This window comes from Narcine bancroftii, chromosome 2 (assembly GCF_036971445.1).
Source record: "Narcine bancroftii isolate sNarBan1 chromosome 2, sNarBan1.hap1, whole genome shotgun sequence".
In the NCBI taxonomy this organism is placed as follows: Eukaryota; Metazoa; Chordata; class Chondrichthyes; order Torpediniformes; family Narcinidae; genus Narcine; species Narcine bancroftii.
Window position 1 is genome coordinate 157,672,000 of NC_091470.1, and position 20,494 is coordinate 157,692,493.

At 38.8% G+C, this 20,494-nt stretch overlaps 1 protein-coding gene across 3 annotated transcripts in view; it reads left to right on the forward strand.

The window, feature by feature from the left end:
- The window catches only part of capzb (capping actin protein of muscle Z-line subunit beta), a 115,573-nt gene that overhangs the window by 69,897 nt on the left and 25,182 nt on the right, over positions 1 to 20,494 (forward strand). For all 3 annotated transcript variants that reach the window (XM_069918847.1, XM_069918846.1, XM_069918848.1), the window contains exon 4: positions 7,487 to 7,600. In XM_069918847.1, the coding sequence (XP_069774948.1) occupies positions 7,487 to 7,600 (114 nt within the window). The remainder of the gene's footprint in view (positions 1 to 7,486; positions 7,601 to 20,494) is intronic.

A 20,494-nucleotide genomic window follows, 5' to 3' on the forward strand; every position in this document is an offset into this window, starting at 1 on the left:
TCCATCTTCTATAATCCATTTTCTGATAGCTTTGGGGTATAGAAATTGCATGAGCTTAACTTTGTTTTAATTACTTTTAAAATGTTGCAAGTTTAGCTTTGTTTCAGATTTGTTTCGATGACTGTATATACTCGTGTAATACTCGAGTTTCGGGTCAAATTTGGGGGTTGACTTTTACACATGTACTATTTTTGACCACGCCAAGTACTTGTATTGCCCAAGGGGTTGGGAGCTCCGATGGCCGGGACAAGGTGGTAAGTCCACATTCCGGGCATAGGGAGCTCAGATGGGTGGGCGGCTGAGGTGATGGTTTGCGGTTATGGCATCAGGAGCTCAGATGGATGGGCCATTAGAGCCAAAAAAAATTTTGGTGGGGGGGAGGGGAGGGTGTTCCTTTTCCACAGGATTTATGGAAAATATGTGATTTTTTTTTGGGGGGGGGCCAAAAAAAGGGGTCAACTTTTACACAGGATCAACTATTGCACAAGTATATACAGTAAATAAAACCTGCTTCTATTTAGTTTATGTATTATCAAGTAATAATGGCTAAATCCAAATGTCTGGGATTAGTCCATTTTTGTGATGAGAAGCAAGGGGATATTCTACTCTTTGCACATGGATCACTGTGTTCCTCAAGCTTTGTAAGTGAAGGGGACCTCTCCAGAAATTAAAACAGTCTTGTCCTAAATTCTGATATTTATATTCAATATTAATGCACTGGCTAACTTACTATCTTGGGCACGATCTAGTTTCTGAAATAAATGCATTTGGGACTTCAAATTTCTCATATTGTTTTCTTCTGAAATCAACTTGTGATTTCTTTACAGCATTTCTCTTTTAAATGAAATCCTTATGAGGAAACTGGTGCCAGCTACACAGTTTGAAGTCGTTAGCTTTAGCTTAAAAAAACATTCTCTGTAGGGAAAAAAATACATGTTCCATCTAGTCAATGACCAGGGCCATGTGGCTTTTTTGTTGCACACATAAAATGCACTTCAACTTGTTAACTCGAATGGCAATATGTATAAGTCATTGAATGTTTTCTTGAGGTTAAAGCTGCCAGATACATGTTTCAGAATATTCCTTAATAAATGTTGTATTGTTTGAAAATGAATGGATAACACTTCAGGAAATAGACTTCTCTTCCATTTTGGCAGCATTATTCGGGGTAGATGAGATCAGAAATGGTGGGTTTCAGCAACAACATTTTATTAAGCCTTTAAAAGCCATTTAATGTTTGCAACAGCAAGCCATGTGGTGCAAGCCATTTGGTTCTGGGGCAAGGAAAGCAAAATGCATCCAGTTACAAATGCAATCTTCCTACAAGGAGCAAGGAAGAAATAACAAAGGAGGAAAATTGAACAAAAAGTATCATCTTCAACATTTCATCTTCTCGTTTAAGTGTGTTCAGAGTGCGATTTGCACATCATTTTCTTTTCTTTTGAGCTGTGTTGTTCTGAAACCATCAAACAGGCATCATTGTGACCTGACCTCAGTGCAGCTTGTTGTTCTCTTGAGTTAATTTGGTTGTAATTATTGAATACAGAATGCTTGGCATTCATTGTTACCATGGCAGTTAGAGCTCTTGGATAACTTTGCTACATAATATACAAGGATCTTGAAGGAGACTGATCCTTAATCTGAAAGGCCTTTTGCCAGAATCTTGCTGTCTATAAATTTTAATACAGTGAAATTTTTGGTGTCGGAGGCACAAATGTTTCCCAATTGGCTTGAATAAGAGTTACTTTTGAAAGTATATGTATTCATGTGGGAATACTGAATGAAAAACTTGAATTTTATTGTAAGTAAATTTAATTCAATTTTACATCCTCTATGCTGGGTCTTCTCAAAGTGCATTAAGATGGATAAGTCCCCAGGGCCTGATGGGATATATTCCAGGTTATTGAAAGAGGCAAGTAAGGAGATTGCTGGGGCCTTTGCAAAGATCTTTGTACCCTCTCTAGAAGCATACAAGGTCCCAGAGGACTGGAGAGCAGCCAATGTTATTTTTTTTTGTTCAGGAAGGGAAATGAGGATAATCCAGGAAATAATAGACCGGTAAACCTCACATCAGTGGTAGGAAAAGTATTGGAAAAATACTTTGGCAAAGAATTTATGCACATTTGGAAAGGCAAATTTGAGAGGTTTTTTTTGAGGCAGTGGATATTTTCTACGTGAACTTTGCAAAGGCATTTACAAGGTCCTTCTTGAGAGGCTGATCATCAAGATAAAGATTCAGGGGGTCCTTGATGAACTGATGGTTTGGATTCTGAATTGGCTTGCCCATAGAAGACAAAAGGAAGCGGTGGAAGGGTTTTATTCTAGCTGGAGGTCTATGACTAGTGGTGTTCTGCAAGGATTGGTGTTGGGACCCCTGTAGTTTTTGATTCTATATTAATGACTTGGATGGGAAAGTATGTGGCTGGGTTATAGTTTGCAGAACGGTAGAGTTGTGGACAGCATAGAGGGCAATCAAAGGATGTGGGTAGAGAAATAGAACAGGTTTAATCTGCACAATTTTGAGGTGTTTTATTTTAGGAGGTCAAATGTAAAGACAAATATATAATTAATGGCAGGATTCTTAAAAGCATTGATGTGCAGAGGCATCTGGGGATTCTGATCCAAAGTTCCTAAAAGTGGCCACAGAAGTATCGGTAGATCATGTGGTAAAGAAAAGGCGGCATTGGCATGTTTGCTTTCATAGTCAAGGCATTGAGTATAAGGAAGTTGGTGGGGCCACATTTTGAGTGCTGAGTGCAATTCTGGTCACCCATTACAGGAAAGATGTGGTGACTATGAAAAGGGTATAGAAGAAATTTGCCAGGACACTGCCTGGATTAGTGGGTGCGAGCTATAGAGGGAAGCTGGACAAATGTGGGTGGTTAATCCAGAGTATTGAAGGCCGAAGGAAGATCTGATAGGTTTATAAAATTATGAAAGGCACAGATATGGTAGGCAGTGAGAATTGCTTTCCTTGGGTTAAAATGTCAAATACTACGTGGCATGCACTTAAAGTGAGGGGGAAAAGGAGATGTACAGGGTATTTTATTTTTACCCAGAGAGTGGTGGGTGCCCGGAACAAGTTGTCAGGGGTACAAATACAATAGTAGTGTTTAAGAGGCTGTTTGATGAGACATCTATCATGACCAAGCAGTAGTGTTTTAGTTTATTTGTTCAACACAAAGATCATGGACTGAAAGGCCTATGCCTACATTGTACTGTTCTTTGTTCCATGATTGCTGCACCAAGTCTGATTTTTTTTTTCTCTCTACAGAAATAGCCAGCACTCTATTTCACTCGCCTGGCAGACCTGTTCCATAATCATCTGCAACATGTCCAGACTGCTCCCAGGCCCTTGTACTTTACCCTCCATCCTGGTCACTGCCAGAGCTATCTTTCAGAATTCTACTTTCAGTGGTCAGAAAATGTTGTGTTCTTAAGTGAGAGGTTACTTGCTTTGAAATGAATCTTTTCTTTAAACACTACATTAATATTTTGCCCTCACTCTCAGAGCATGTTATGGAACATTACAGCACAGCACAGTACAGGATCTTCAGCCCATGATGTTGTGCTGATCTATATATACCATTTAAAAAAAAATGAAGCCATCCCTACATCTCACAACCCTATCCTTCATCCATGTGCCTAAGAATCTCTTGAATGCCCCTATTGTTTCTGCCTCCACCACCACCCCTGGCAAATCATTCTAGGCACCTACACTCTGTGTATTTTTTTAAAAAAAAAGCTTACCTCTGATCTCTGCACTAAACCTTTCTGCCTTCACTCTGTACAGAAATTGTTCTTTGCAATCTAAAGGATTGGTACCAGCTGTTTGATTTCAGTTAAGAGTGGGGGGAATATTCAAACCAGAGGCCATGGTTTGAGATTGCAGGGGGAAAATGATAAGGGGAACATGAGGGGAAATTTCTTCACACAAAGGGTGGTTGGGATGTTAAATAAGCTTCCAGCAGAGGTGGTTGAAGCAAGGACGTTATTTACATTTAAGGAAAGACTGGATAATTACATGGAGGGGAGACGATTGGAGGGGTATGGACCAGGTGCTAGTCAGTGGGACTAGGAGGGTGGGGATTTGTTCCGGCATGGACTAGTAGAGCAAAACTGGCCTGTTCTGTGCTGCATATGGTTATATGGTTATAACCATATACAGCACAGAACCTGTGCAAGTTGGGAGAAAGTGACAGTAACAAATGCAATTTCTCATGTGATTGTCTTCAACTAGCCATCAAAACTTCATTAGATTTCAGATCATCCAGTTAGATTTTCCAAAAACTACATACACAAGTACTTTGAAATGCAGTGATTGTCATGTGGACACCAGTGACTCACTAATGGTGATGAGAACAATAGCTCAAACATAGTTTGGCATTGGTTGAAGGAAATATGTTGTGCACCATCAAGGGAACTTCCATCGCTCAACGACATGGGGCCTATTTTAATTCCACCAGAGTAGTTGCACGTAAACTGGGACCTTGTTCTCTTGTGCTAGAAATGATCAAAGTCATTTTCTTAGAAAATGTAGTGGTGAGAAGATGCAGAATTAGAAAGGCCTTTGTTTTGAGGAGGGAAAACCGAAGTTATCCCTCTTCAGTCATCTTGACATCTCATATTAGCGCTGACGATGTTTTTAAGCATTGCAACCTGCTTAAAATAAGTTCATAATTGTTCTAGAGCAAGACTTTTCCAACCAGGGGATGAAGAGAGGATCTCCAGTAAGCAACCTTTTAAATTAAAAGCTTGAACGTGACTGAGGCTATTTTGATAAACTGGTGTCTCATTTATGCTAGGAAAGTTCACTGAAATTTTAGTGAAGAAATTCCCGGTGCCAAACTACACAATATTTTGTACTTTGTCATAAACCAGTCTATGTTACTACTGTCCCATCCTCTTTCAGGGGTATTGAAATATTTTTAAAAGTTTTGGTCTCTGAAGCAGATATTGCTTTTTCCCTTGGATCTCCGCGTTGTGTCTCTGATACTTCAGAAAAAAATGATAGACAACAGCCTTCCTTGAATAGTGGCATTTACTGAGTTAAATGAATCAGTGTCTTTAAGTTGTGCTTGTGTGCCTGCATTTGCTGTGCAAGTCTATTCCTCGCTGCATCGATGACATCCGTGTTTAATATTTTGTCCTCTTTGCCTGTATTTTATTGTATCATATAAATAAACAAGCTTTTATGCCATATAAACAATGATGAATTCTGCCAATTTTCTCCATAAAGCAACTTTCTGATTTAAAAAAAATCTATATGTAATATTTCTTTCAAAAATTAGCATTTTAAATATCACAAGCAGTTTTTGGCAATGAAAAACATGCAATGAAAAAATAAAAAATTTAAAAAAAAACATGCAATGACAGAATTTTAGTGGGTAAAAAAAATTATTTTGATGTAACTACAGTATAATTTTTAATTTGAGAAATATACCGTATATACCACCAATAGAATGGGGTACACTTTGGTATACAAGTTAAAAGTAGAGAATAAAATTTGAGGCAAACTTGGAAAACAATCAAAAATTTTAATTAGAAAGGCAAATTTACAAGATCACTTGTTGAATATTTGGGGCAAGAAAGAAATGTAAGAATTTGTAAAATATTGATCAGCATCTGGCTGGAAAAGGCTGAATATTGCAATAAAGGTGGGTACTGTTTATAAGATGGATCAAACATTTGAGAGATCAGACATTGTAAATTCATTCAAGTAAAAGGCAAAATTGAATTGTTAAAGTGAAGACAATGGATTAAATATAGAAGGATGTATCATGTAAGAATGAATGAAAATATTTTGAAACCAGTGCTCCAAATGTGTAAATTACTACTCAGATGCCTCTTCTCCACTCAGAAAGCAGAAAATGTTACCAGTACTGAATTACTTCATAAATGATTTTATCAACAGAAGGAGAAGTTCATGTGAACCATTCAAAACCAGACTGACATATTTGTTGTGGCATATCGCACTTGTATTGAATTCTTTCAAAGCATAAATGGGACAGAATCATGAATTTTTCCCACCCACTTGCAGCTAACTCTTGGAAAGATGGCGAGTGATTGCAAAGACTTTCCTGCAACTCCGATCATGTTCATCCTTACATTTAATGGATAGTGACTGAGCAGTTGGTATTTCTTAAGATTAAGGATTTTCCCCATGAGTTTCTTGCAATTCATTTGAATAATAAGATGACAAAGTACAGATATCCATGTTATTGAAGAGTGAATTAAAATTAATTGCTAATAAACAACTTGCTGGGATAAGGCAGGGGGTCAACCAGACTCCATGCAGATAACAAATGAGTATCAATGCCACTAAGATCTTCTCCTTTGTACCCAATAGAACACCAAATAAACTTAATTATGACCATACTATTTTTCTCTCTTTTCCTTGAAACATTTTTTATTGAGTTTAACATATAAACTTGCTTACAAAATTTAAGGAAAACACATAACAAGTTACCTCATATACGTACAACTACAAAAAAAATTGATGGACTTAAATTAATCAGTTCCTTAATCCACATGAGAAACAAGTTATTGAAATCCATATTTGCCAAATTAATCTATTTCTGAAAAGTATGAACATGTTTTAACGTGAACATTGAAGTGTTTAAATACTTGATTGATTTAATCTCGCATCATTTTATTTACTCCATTGAATGTATTTAAAAAATTTTTTTATTTCTCACACTGCGAACCATATCAACCAAAATATGTACAAATGTTTCTCATTAAATATACACAGTGGCTTTTTCCCCCCTTCCCACCCCCCCCTCCAAAACCAATAAATATTCAACATATTCAATACAATAAAACCATAAAATAATGTCTTCACACAAGGGAAAAACAAACAAGAAAAATGTGACATCTCTCCATTGAATGTATTGATACCAACAAACAGTGAGAGGTTTTGAAATAACGAGGTACAGCTGTGTAGATAAAGATGGGTAGAATCTGGCACACTAGGGAGCCATGACACAAGTGATATAGAAACTGAACACCTTGCACACAGTGACTGACTGCTTGCTGTGTACGTGTGTATGGATGCATTGATAAAATATGAAATGGGCCCTCGTACGTAAGCGACACCTAAGTCTAAGTGTAATCTTGCTTCAGCGCAGATTGCAATTAAATGTATTCTCAGCAACAACCTCCTAGATAGGGTATGCAAAATAAAATTCATGGATGTAATAGAGTTGATGGCTGTGAACCAAGCTGGCAGTGAGTGAACAGCGCTTGTAATTTTCGGGAAAGCTCCGAGATCTATTTAAGGCATGAGATTCACATTTTAAAAAATGTTTGTCATGTTTAATCCTAGAAAGTCATCTTGGAGGAATATTATTCATGATCTAAATGTGTAGCCTGCTTTCAAACAGTTTGCATTGGTTAGCACAGAGTGCATTCTGAAATAAACCAAGTTCTGACAAAAGGCTTCCTAATGGCTGCCTGTTCCTAATTGCATTGTTGTTTTTTTTAGGTCACCTTGGAGTAATAAATATGATCCTCCTCTGGAAGATGGTGCCATGCCATCAGCTCGTCTGCGGAAGCTAGAAGTTGAAGCCAACAAAGCATTTGATCAGTACCGAGACTTGTAAGTCTTTAACATCGATTTCTGTACTATTAATTATTACTTTAAACTGCAAATAGACCTTTTGTTTATTACAAATAGTATTTTAAATCGTCAGGCTTTTTTTTCCAAGATCTCTTAAAATTACAGTCATTTTCTGATTAGTAATTTACTTAAAGTTGAAATAACTTTCAGATTCTTGACTTGAAATGGTTTCCTGGAATTAAATTGACTTAATGTTGTGGTATTTTCTTCTTGATAGAATGTCAAGTTGTGTCTGTAACAGGCTGTGACAAGCCCTGGTGTAGAGAGCTCTTGATATTGTACAATGATCTTTCTTTGGCTTGGCTTCGCGGACGAAGATTTATGGAGGGGTAAAAGTCCACGTCAGCTGCAGGCTCGTTTGTGGCTGGCAAGTCCGATGCGGGATAGGCAGACACGGTTGCAGCGGATGCAAGGGAAAATTGGTTGGTTGGGGTTGGGTGTTTGGGTTTTTCCTCCTTTGTCTTTTGACAGTGAGGTGGGCTCTGCGGTCTTCTTCAAAGGAAGTTGCTGCCCGCCGAACTGTGAGGCGCCAAGATGCACAGTTTGAGGCGATATCAGCCCACTGGCGGTGGTCAATGTGGCAGGCACCTCCACCAAGAGCTTTCTTTAGGCAGTCCTTGTACCTCTTCTTTGGTGCACCTCTGTCATGGTGGCCAGTGGAGAGCTCGCCATATAACACTATCTTGGGAAGGCAATGGTCCTCCATTCTGGAGACGTGACCTACCCAGCGCAGTTTGATCTTCAGCAGCGTGGATTCGATGCTGTCAGCCTCTGCCATCTCAAGTACTTCGATGTTGGAGATGAAGTCGCTCCAATGAATGTTGAGGATGGAGCGGAGACAACGCTGGTGGAAGCATTCTAGGAGCCGTAGGTGATGCCGGTAAAGGAGTGTGAGTATGACAACGGCTCTGTATACGCTAATCTTTGTGAGGTTTTTCAGTTGGTTGTTTTTCCAGACTCTTTTGTGTAGTCTTCCAAAGGCGCTGTTTGCCTTGGCGAGTCTGTTGTCTATCTCATTGTCGATCCTTGCATCTGATGAAATGGTGCAGCCGAGATAGGTAAACTGGTTGACCGTTTTGAGTTTTGTGTGCCTGATGGAGATGTGGGGGGTGCTGGTAGTCATGGTGGGGGGCTGGCTGATGGAGGACCTCAGTTTTCTTCAGGGTGATTTCCAGGCCAAACATTTTGGCAATTCACGCAAAACAGGACGTCAAGCGCTGAAGAGCTAGCTCTGAATGGGCAACTAACGCGGCATCGTCTGCAAAGAGTAGTTCACAGACAAGTTGCTCTTGCGTCTTGGTGAGAGCTTGCAGGCGTCTCAGATTGAAGAGACTGCCATCCGTGCGGTACCGGATGTAAACAGCGTCTTCATTGTTGAGGTCTTTCATGGCTTGTTTCAGCATCATGCTGAAGAAGATTGAAAAGAGGGTTGGTGCGAGAACACAGCCTTGCTTCACACCATTGTTGATGGAGAAGGGTTCAGAGAGCTCATTGCTGTATCTGACCCGACCTTGTTGTTTTTTGTGCAGTTGCAATGATACTGCCTTATATAAAGCACCATAATCCACACAATCATTGTTTAATTTGATTGAGTTGGCTGGAATAGAAAACGTCAAATATAATCTGTAATATTCCAAAAATGTGAAAATTTAGTTTGTTTTTTTTTTGCTCTGATTTTTTTGGGAATTGGGTAAATTCCATTCATTTGTTCAAATGTGAATTTTTATTTTTGCTTTCAGCATTAAAAACTGCCTCCATTTGGTTGACATCATTTAATATTTATGGCAGTAGTCCTTTATTAATTGTTGGAGAATTTCAGGATTTGGATCTGGTGATTTTATGCTAGATCAGGTCTACTTTAGGTTGTGTCTTGAAGGTAGCCGTGTTCCGTTAATATGTTCATTTTGAAAAGGAGAACTCAATGTTACCTATGAGAATCCCTGCACAAGTTTTTTTAAATTTTTTTTATTTTTCACACTATAAACCATATTGACCAAGATACATACAGACATTTTTTCTCTTGAATGTATACAGTGTCATTTTCTCCCCCTTTTTCCCCCCTCCCTTCCCTCCCTCCCTCATCCCCTTTTCCATTTATTTGAAGTTCAATCTATAAGATACATTTAACCCGTTAAACAATGTTGTCACTATATAAAAATAAACAAGAAATTTTACTGAGTCAGTTCTTTTTGTTATCTTCTCCTTCTGTCATTTTAGGTGGTGGAAGTCCACAGTAGGATTTCTCTATTGTGTTTCATGTATGGCTCCCATATTTGTTCGAATATTGTGATGTTATTTCTTAAATTATATGTTATTTTTTCTAATGGAATACATTTATTCGTTTCTATGTACCATTGTTGTATTCTCAAGTTGTCTTCTAATTTCCAGGTTGACATAATACATTTTTTTGCTATAGTTAGGGCTATCATAACAAATCTTTTTTGTGCTCCATCCAAATCGAGTCCAAATTCTTTATTTCTTATATTACTTAGGAGGAAGATCTCTGGGTTTTTTGGTATATTGCTTTTTGTGATTTTGTTTAATATCTGGTTTAGATCTTCCCAAAATATTTTCACTTTCTCACATGTCCAAATTGCATGAATTGTTCCCGTTTCCTTTTTACAGCGAAAAGATCTGTCTGATGCTGTTGGGTCCCATTTATTTAACTTTTGAGGTGTGATGTATAGCCTGTGTATCCAGTTATATTGTATCATGCGTAACCTCGTGTTTATTGTATTTCTCATAGTTCCGGAGCATAGCTTTTCCCATGTTTCATTCTTTATCTTTGTTTAGATCTTGTTCCCATTTTTGTTTAGGTTTACCGTTTGTTTCCTCATTCTCCTTTTCTTGCAGTTTGATGTACATGTTTGTTACAAATTTTTTAATTATCATTGTGTCTGTAATCACATATTCAAAATTGTTTCTTTCTGGTAACCTCAGACTGTTTCCCAATTTATCCTTCAAGTAGGTTTTCAGTTGGTGGTATGCAAACATTGTATCGTGAGTTATATTATATTTATCCTTCATTTGTTCAAAGGATAATAATTTATTTCCCGAAAAACAATTTTCTATTCTTTTGATCCCCTTTTTCTCCCATTCTCTGAAGGAAGGGTTATCTATTGTGAAAGGGATTAGTTGATTTTGCATCAGTATTAGTTTTGGTAGTTGGTAATTTGTTTTATTCCTTTCTACGTGAATCTTCTTCCAAATGTTGAGCAGATGATGCAATACCGGTGAATTCCTACGTTGCACCAATTTTTCATCCCATTTATATAGTATATGTTCAGGTATCTTCTCCCCTATTTTATCTAGTTCTAATCTGGTCCAATCTGGTTTTTCCCTTGTTTGATAAAAATCTGATAGGTATCTTAATTGTGCGGCTCTATAATAATTCTTAAAGTTTGGTAGTTGTAAGCCTCCTTGTTTGTACCATTCTGTTAATTTATCTAGTGCTATCCTCGGTTTCCCCCCTTTCCATAAGAATTTCCTTATTATTTTCTTTAGCTCCTTCAAGAATTTCTCAGTTAGGTGAATTGGTAATGACTGAAATAGGTATTGTATCCTTGGGAAAATGTTCATTTTAATACAGTTTATCCTTCCTATCAGTGTTAGTGGTAAGTCTTTCCAATGCTCTAAGTCGTTTTGTAATTTTTTCATTAATGGATGATAATTTAGTTTATATAGATGGCCAAGATTTTTATTTAGTTGTATACCTAAGTATCGCATTGCTTGTGTTTGCCATCTAAATGGTGATTCTTTCTTAAACTTTGTGAAATCCGCATTATTCATTGGCATGCTTCACTTTTATTTGTGTTGATCTTGTACCCCGATACTTCTCCATATTCCTTCAATTTCCTATGTAATTCTTTTATTGATATTTCTGGTTCTGTTAAGTATCTTATAACGTCATATGCTAATAGACTGATTTTATATTCTTTCTCTTTTATTTTTATTCCTCTTATTTTATTTTCTGTTCTTATCAGTTCTGCTAGTGGTTCTATAGCTAACGTGAACAGTGAGGGAGATAGTGGACATCCCTGCCTTGTTGATCTGCTTAAGTTAAATTGTTTTGATATATATCCATTTGCTGTCACTTTCGCCAAAGGCCCCTTATATAATGCTTTAATCCAATTAATCAGCTCTGGTAGGCTGAATTTTTGTAGTACTTTGAATAAATAATTCCATTCTACCCTGTCAAAGGCCTTCTCTGCGTCTAAAGCAACCGCTACTGTTGGAGTTTTATTTCCTTCTACTGCATGAATTAAGTTAATAAATTTACAGATATTGTCCGTTGTTCGTCTTTTTTTAAATAAATCCAGTTTGGTCTAGATTTACTATTTTTGGTACATAGTCGGCCAATCTGTTTGCTAATAGTTTAGCTATTATCTTATAATCTGTGTTAAGTAGAGATGTTGGTCTATATGATGCTGGTGCTAATGGATCTTTCCCTGTCTTTGGTATTACTGTAATTATTGCTGTTTTGCATGAATCTGGTATGTTTTGTGTTTTAACAATCTGGTTGATTACTTCCAGGAGGGGAGGAATTAATAAGTCTTTAAATGTTTTATAGAATTCTATTGGAAATCCATCCTTTCCTGGTGTTTTATTGTTTGGTAGTTTTTTTAATATTTCCTGTAATTCTTTTATTTCAAATGGTTTTATTAATTTATTTTGCTCCTCTGTTTGTAATTTCGGTAGTTCAATTTTAGTTAGAAATTCATCTATTTTGTCTTCTTTCCCTTCGTTTTCAGTTTGATATAGTTGTTCGTAGAATTCCCTGAAGTTTTCATTGATCTCCGTTGGATTATATGTAATTTGTTTGTCCTTTTTCCTTAATGCCAATACCATTCTTTTAATTTGTTCTGTCTTAAGCTGCCATGCTAGAATTTTGTGTGTTTTTTCTCCTAGCTCATAATATTTCTGTTTTGTCTTCATTATGTTCTTCTCCACCTTATATGTTTGTAGTGTTTCATATTTTAATTTTTTGTCTGCCAATTCTCTTCTTTTAGTTGTATCTCCTTTATTGCTAATTCTTTTTCTGTATTTGTTATTTCCCTTTCCAACTGTTCTGTTTCCCGATTGTAGTCCTTCTTCAGCTTAATCTCCATCTATACATTCTTGGTGGGATGTCCTCTAGCTCTATTACCAATAACAGGGGTGAGTGATCCGATAATAGTCTAGCTTCATATCCCGTTTTCCTAACTCTCCCTTGAATGTGGGCTGATAACAGGAATAGGTCTATCCTTGAGTATGTTTTGTGTCTACCCGAATAATACGAATATTCCTTTTCCTTTGGGTGTTGTTTCCTCCATATATCCAAAAGTTGCATTTCTTCCATCGATTTAATTATAAATTTGGTTACTTTGTTCTTTCTGTTAGTTTTTTTTCCAGTTTTATCCATGTTTGAGTCCAAATTAAGGTTAAAATCCCCTCCTATTAGCATGTTCCCTTGCATATCTGCTATCTTCAAAAAGATATCTTGCATAAATTTTTGATCTTCTTCATTAGGTGAATATACATTGAGTAAATTCCAAAATTCTGAATATATCTGACATTTTATCATTGCATATCTCCCTGCTGGATCTATTATTTCCTCTTCTATTTTGATTGGTCCATTTTTATTGATTAATATAGCTACTCCTCTGGCTTTTGAATTATATGATGCTGCTGTTACATGTCCTATCCAATCTCTCTTTAATTTCTTGTGTTCCATTTCAGTTAGATGTGTTTCTTGTACAAATGCTATATCAATTTTTTCTTTTTTCAGTAAATTTAACAGTTTCTTCCTTTTGATTTGGTTATGTATTCCATTAATATTTAAAGTCATATAGTTCAACATAGTTATATCATACTTTGTTTATCTTTCCTTTCCGTTTCCTCATCACCATCTTCCATTCTTATCCATTTCTGCTTTCTTTTTTTGAACACATTATAAGACAACATTTCTAAAACATAAAATATTTCCACTATTCTCATATCTAAAATTCCTTTAACCCCAATAGTCCCTCCCCTTTCTGAGTTGCCCTTCGTCCCTTGTCGGGCAACCACATCTCCCCTCTCCAATTGGATTTGCGAATCCGCTCACAAGCGTCAACTGATTTCGCAGTGACTGTTATTCTTCCCCACCCAGCCCCCCAAGAAAAGATTTTAATCTTCATATATAACAAAGGTCACTCTCTTAATTCCCTCCTTACTTCCTTTCTTCCCTTTTTTTCCCTTCTTAGTTCTTACTTATACTCCTATTTTTTTATATATATATATAGATATATATATCTATATATATATAGATATATATATAGATATAGATATAGATATAGATTTATCTATCGATCTCTCTCTCGATCTCTCTCTCTCTCGATCTCTCTCTCTCTCGATCTCTCTCTCTCTCGATCTCTCTCTCTCGATCTCTCTCTCTCGATCTCTCTCTCGATCTCTCTCTCGATCTCTCTCTCGATCTCTCTCTCGATCTCTCTCTCGATCTCTCTCTCGATCTCTCTCTCGATCTCTCTCTCGATCTCTCTCTCGATCTCTCTCTCGATCTCTCTCTCGATCTCTCTCTCGATCTCTCTCTCGATCTCTCTCTCGATCTCTCGATCTCTCTCTCGATCTCTCTCTCGATCTCTCTCTCTCGATCTCTCTCTCGATCTCTCTCTCGATCTCTCTCTCGATCTCTCTCTCGATCTCTCTCTCGATCTCTCTCTCGATCTCTCTCTCGATCTCTCTCTCGATCTCTCTCTCGATCTCTCTCTCGATCTCTCTCTCGATCTCTCTCTCGATCTCTCGCTCGATCTCTCGCTCGATCTCTCTCTCGATCTCTCTCTCGATCTCTCTCTCGATCTCTCTCTCGATCTCTCTCTCGATCTCTCTCTCGATCTCTCTCTCGATCTCTCTCTCGATCTCTCTCTCGATCTCTCTCTCGATCTCTCTCTCGATCTCTCGATCTCTCGATCTCTCTCTCTCGATCTCTCTCTCTCGATCTCTCTCTCTCGATCTCTCGATCTATCGATCTCTCTCTCTCGATCTCATCTCTCGATCTATCGATCTATCGATCTCATCTCTCGATCTATCGATCTCTCTCTCTCGATCTATCGATCTCTCTCTCTCGATCTATCGATCTCTCTCTCTCGATCTATCGATCTCTCTCTCTCGATCTATCGATCTCTCTCTCTCGATCTATCGATCTCTCTCTCTCGATCTATCGATCTCTCTCTCGATCTATCGATCTCTCTCTCGATCTATCGATCTCTCTCTCTCGATCTATCGATCTCTCTCTCTTGATCTATCGATCTCTCTCTCTCGATCTATCGATCTCTCTCTCTCGATCTATCGATCTCTCTCTCTCGATCTATCGATCTCTCTCTCGATCTATCGATCTCTCTCTCTCGATCTATCGATCTCTCTCTCTCGATCTCTCGATCTCTCTCTCTCGATCTCTCTCTCGATCTCTCTCTCGATCTCTCTCTCGATCTCTCTCTCGATCTCTCTCTCGATCTCTCTCTCGATCTCTCTCTCGATCTCTCTCTCGATCTCTCTCTCGATCTCTCTCTCGATCTCTCTCTCGATCTCTCTCTCTTTGGCTTGGCTTCGCGGACAATTGGGAAGGCGATGGTCCTCCATTCTGGAGATGTGACCCGCCCAGCGCAGCTGGATCTTCAGCAGCGTGGACTCGATGCTGTCGACCTCTGCCATCTCGAGTACTTCGACGTTAGGGATGATATATACACACGCGCGCACACACACACACACACACACACACACACACACACACACACACACACACACACACATATATATATAGTTTGTCATTTTTGTTCTTGTTACATCTCTTCATCTCTCTGTCTGTTTTGTAGTTGTTCTGCAAATTTTCGTGCTTTTTCCAGATCTGAGAATAGTTTGCTTTTCTGCCCTGGGATAACTATTTTAAGTACCGCTGGGTATTTTAACATAAATTTATAATCTTTTTTCCATCGGGTCATTTTTGCTGTATTAAACTCCTTCCTCTTCTTCAGGAGTTCAAAACTTATATCTGGATAGAAAAAAAATTTTTGACCCTTGTATTCCAGTGGTTTTTTGTTGTTTATTTTTTTCATTGCCTTCTCCGATATATTTTCTCTTGTTGTATATCTTAGGAATTTTATTAGAGGGATCTTGGATTTTGTTGTGGTTGTGGTTTAGGGGCTATTGTTCTGTGTGCCCTTTCTATTTCCATTTCTTCCTGTAATTCTGGTCTTCCCAGGACCCTGGGGATCCATTCTTTTATAAATTCTTTCATATTTTTGCCTTCTTCATCTTCCTTAAGGCCCACTATCTTTATATTGTTTCTTCTATTATAATTTTCCATTATATCTAACTTCTGAGCTAACAGCTCCTGTGTTTCTTTAACTTTTTTATCAGATCCTTCTAATTTCTTTTTTAAGTCATCTACCTCCATTTCTATGGCTGTTTCTTGTTCTTCCACCTTGTCCACTCTTTTTCCTATATCTGTCATGATCATCTCTAATCTATTCATTTTTTCTTCTGTACTTTTTATTCTTCTTTTTATTTCACTGAATTCTTGTGACTGCCATTCTTTTACTGTTTCCATATATTCTTTAAAAAAAATATATCCATGTACTTGCCCTTACCTTCATCTTCCATATCTCTGTGTTCTCCCTCCTCTTCTTCTGGGTCCACTCCAGGATCTGTGTCTTTTACCTGTGTCTCTTCTGATTTTCTTGTTGGGTTGTTTATTTTATTTTGGGTATTTTTGGTCTTCTTATTTTTATTAAAAGTGTCTTGGTGTTGGTCTTCTTCTTCTGAGTTGGTCATCTGTTGTTTCTTTGATTTCTTATTTTTATTCTCTTCCTTCTTGTTCCCGTTATTTTCTGTTTTCCTGTTGAGAGTCTTGCTGTTGTGTTATACTTGTCTGTTTCAGCTGTGGAGATTTACTCCTCAGCTGGTCCCCCCTCCCGTCGGTGATGATTTTTGTCTTGCGCATCGCGCATGCGCGAATCATTGCGCACTTTTGTTTGGCTCCGTGAGCCATCTTTGTAGTCCTGAGTTCGGGGTTTCCACTGACCTCAGGGAGCGGGTTTCTCTCTCCACGGCGGGGCTCCTCTTACCGGTAAGGCCTTCACCTTCCACCTCCGACGTCCTTCCTTCTTCTTCACGTTGTTTTTGGTTTTTCTTTCTTTGCTGCTATTTTCTCCACACTTTCACTTTCAATTTGTTATGGTTTCTGTGTTAGTGACTTTGTTTTTTCCCTACCTTTTTTTTACTTTTCTGGAGAGGGCTGGAGTTCCCCTACCGGCCACTACTCCATCACGTGACTCCTCCCAATCCCTGCACAAGTTGATGACCCTGTGACATCTGTCTCTGAGCCCAATGTCAGAATATTCTTCGAGGCTGAGCCTCGTAAGGTGTCAGGTGCCGAGAGTGTAGCTGTCAGGGTACTGAAAATCCATGTCAGTCAACTAGCTGGAGTGTTCACAGATTTTTTCGATCTCTCATTGCTGCAGTCAAAGGTACCCACCTGCTTCATAAGGAGCATTAATCATCCCAGTGCCCAAGAAAATCAGAGTGAGGTGCCTCAATAACTCGTATCAACTGTGTTGAAATGGTGTGGAAGGTTGGTCATGGCCTGAATTAAAATGTACCTAAGTAGAGATCTGGATCTAATGCAGTTTGCCTACCATCACAGATTTCACAGCAGATGCAATAGCTCTGATTCTCCACTCGGCTCTGGATCACCTGGACAACAGCAACATGTACTTCATCGACTACAGCTCAGTTTCTAACACCATAATGCCCTCAGTGTTGGTCAATGAGTTCCAAACGATGCCCCCCTGCAATTGGAAGCTTGACTTCCTCATCAGAAGACCATGGTACGAATTGGAAAGAACGTCTCCTCACTGACAATCAATATAGGCACACCTTAGGGATGCGTGCTTACCCACTGCTCTACTCACTCTACAAACATGACTGTGTAGCTAGGCACAATTCAAATGTCATCTTACAAATTTGCCAATGACGTCACACTCGTCGGCAGAATCACAGACTGCGATGTGGAAATGAACAGAAGTGAGATAGATCAGCTAGTTGAGTGTTCTCACAACAACAACCTTGCACTCAACGTTAGCAAAGTAAAGGAGCTGATTATAGACTTCAGGAGGGGTAAATCAGGAGAACACGAACTAGTACTTATTGAGGGGTCAGCAATGGAAAGAGATAAGAACTTAAAATTCTTGGCTGTCAAGTTCTCTGATGACCTGTTGTGTGGCCTCCATGTCAATGCAATCACGAAAAAGGCTCGCTAGTGGCTATACTTTGTGAGGAATTTGATGGATTTGGTATGTCACCAAAGACTTGTGTAAATTTCTATAGCTGCGGCATGGGGAACATTCTGGCTTGTTGCATCACTCTCTGGTATGGAGATGCCAATGTAGAGGACAGGGAGGAAAAAAAAATACAGAGAGTTGTAAACTCAGCTAGTGCCATCATGGGCATCAGCTTTCATTCCATTAACGACGCCTACAAGTGGTGGTCTTAAGAAAGTAGCCTCTATCCTCAAGGACCCTCACCACCCAGGCCATGCCCCCTTCATGCTGCTACCATTGGGAGGGAGGTACAGGAGCCTGAAGATCTACACCCAGTGGCACAAGGACAGCTCCTTCCCGTCTGCCATCAGATTTCGGAATGGACAATGATCCACAAACACTATCTCTCTTTCTCTTGAACTTATTTATTTTAAATGTAATTTAGAGCAATGGTGCTGCAAAGCAACAAATTTTGTGATATGTTCATGACAATAAATTCTGATTAATATTGTTGTTCTGTCATCCTTCATGATCTTCCACTCCTCTGCAATGAGACTACCGTCACCATAGCAGCCACGGCTTCAAATAGTCCCCAGTCCTCACTTCAACACTATCGTTACAGAATCTCTCTTCCCTGCCTCCCCCCAAGCACTGTTGTTGCATTGCATGGCATCATCTTGACAACATAATTCCCAAACCCCTATCATCAACATCTTGAAATCAGATTAAACCTGTGTAGATTGACAAGATGTCCAGCCTGCCTTAGTATTAATAGTATGGATGATTTTCCACCCTGCTCTTCCCCCCCCCCCCACAAAACATTTTGCTTGGTGGTACCACCCAAGACATCAGTGGTAAGGATGGTGGCAGTGTGATATTGGATTAAGGGTGAGCATTGTTTTGGAGGGGGGTGAGTGGTTGTGTGGGAGTGGGGCTGGGGTTCAGTGGTGTGGATCTTGTGTAAATCATGAGGGTGGATGAGAAAATTGCCATTGCTGATGCTTGTGGCAACTTGTCGTTGCAATCTGTTTAACTTAAATTTGTAACGGCACCGATTTACCACAGCTTACAAACAAATAAAGAATACACTCACTCATTTCCTAAAGCACACCGTGAAGTCGATTTTATTATATTATTCACTTGACACAACATTGCATTCTTCAACTCCCCAAACACCACCCAGCTCAACCCCTCTGACCTGCCACACGGGTGATCCTGACACTCTCCCTCTCCTCCTACTTCTGAGATTCATCATCCATACACTGATGCTTAACACACCTGCCCATGCGTGCTGTTAGCTCTGCGTGTCGCCTTGCTTGCATTATCAGCGGCATCCAGCACTGCTCTTGGTGAAGGGAAGTACGTGACCATGACAAATTTGGTGATCCAGCACAGCCACGGGCCCACGCTACCCAAATACACCCATGTGACCAATTAACCTACTAACCCCATGCAGCTTTGGAATGTGGCAGGAAACCAGAGCATCCGGAGGAAACCCATGCATCCATGGGGAGAACATACAAACTCCTTACAGACAGCAACGGATTCAGACCTGGGTCGCTGGCGCTGTAATAATGTTGTGCTAACTGGTACACTAACTATGCTGCTCCTCTTAGCATGTATCTCTTCACCGTTAGCATTTCATTTAACTGCAATCACAATAGTATTGCAGCAAACAGTGCCACTTCTGACCTTGTTACAGATCAGAATCAAATGCTTCACATTGGAAAAATATGACAAATAATACGATTTATTTTTTTTATGCTGCAGTGTCAAATAGAGTGGCATGAATAATCATCCTTTAAGGGTGATGAATCAAGGTTAATTAAGGTTTCCTATAGTCATTGAATATCCGACAATTATCAAGCTTTCTTCAGAAAAATATAATAGAATTTGAAATGTAAATAGCCAGACAGGGGGTATTTGAATCAAACCTAAACTGATCTGTGTCAGTAAAGGAATTGTAAATTAAGTAAGAACAGACTTTGTGTCGTCTAATATGTATAGTTTGCATATTTTACAAGGAGCAAGGCTTGTCTATAAAAGCTGAAAATCGCTCTGCCCTCTGGTAGAATGTTCGAGGATAATGGGGGGAGGGATTGGCAAAATATGAAGTTTGACAGAATGCCACTATCACATTGTAGAATATTATACATTTAAGATGTGCTGAAACCGGACAGTGTTTTCCATTGTAGTTAATGCACAACAGATTTTCCAACTCTGCAAAGTTGCATTCATATCATGCCTTATTCTTCCAACAACAGTCAAATAAATGAAGCGGTCTCAAAATGTTAGATTGATCTGGTCGTTCTATTATTAACTTAAAATGGATGTGTGCTGAAGCACTCTATTTTCTGATGATGTCCACTAATTTTATGTGTGTATGTCCTCTCACCTGCCTGTATGTGCACAAGAGCCCTTGTATGTCTTTAAAGTTTGTTTACTCTTAGGCTATGGGTGTGGCTGTCAAAAGTAGTCTGAAAATGTGGACTGTTATGTTTTTGATCCACTCCAGCCATTAATGGATGGATAAAAAAAGATTTATGATTATGAACATGTTCAAGTCATAATTATGTAC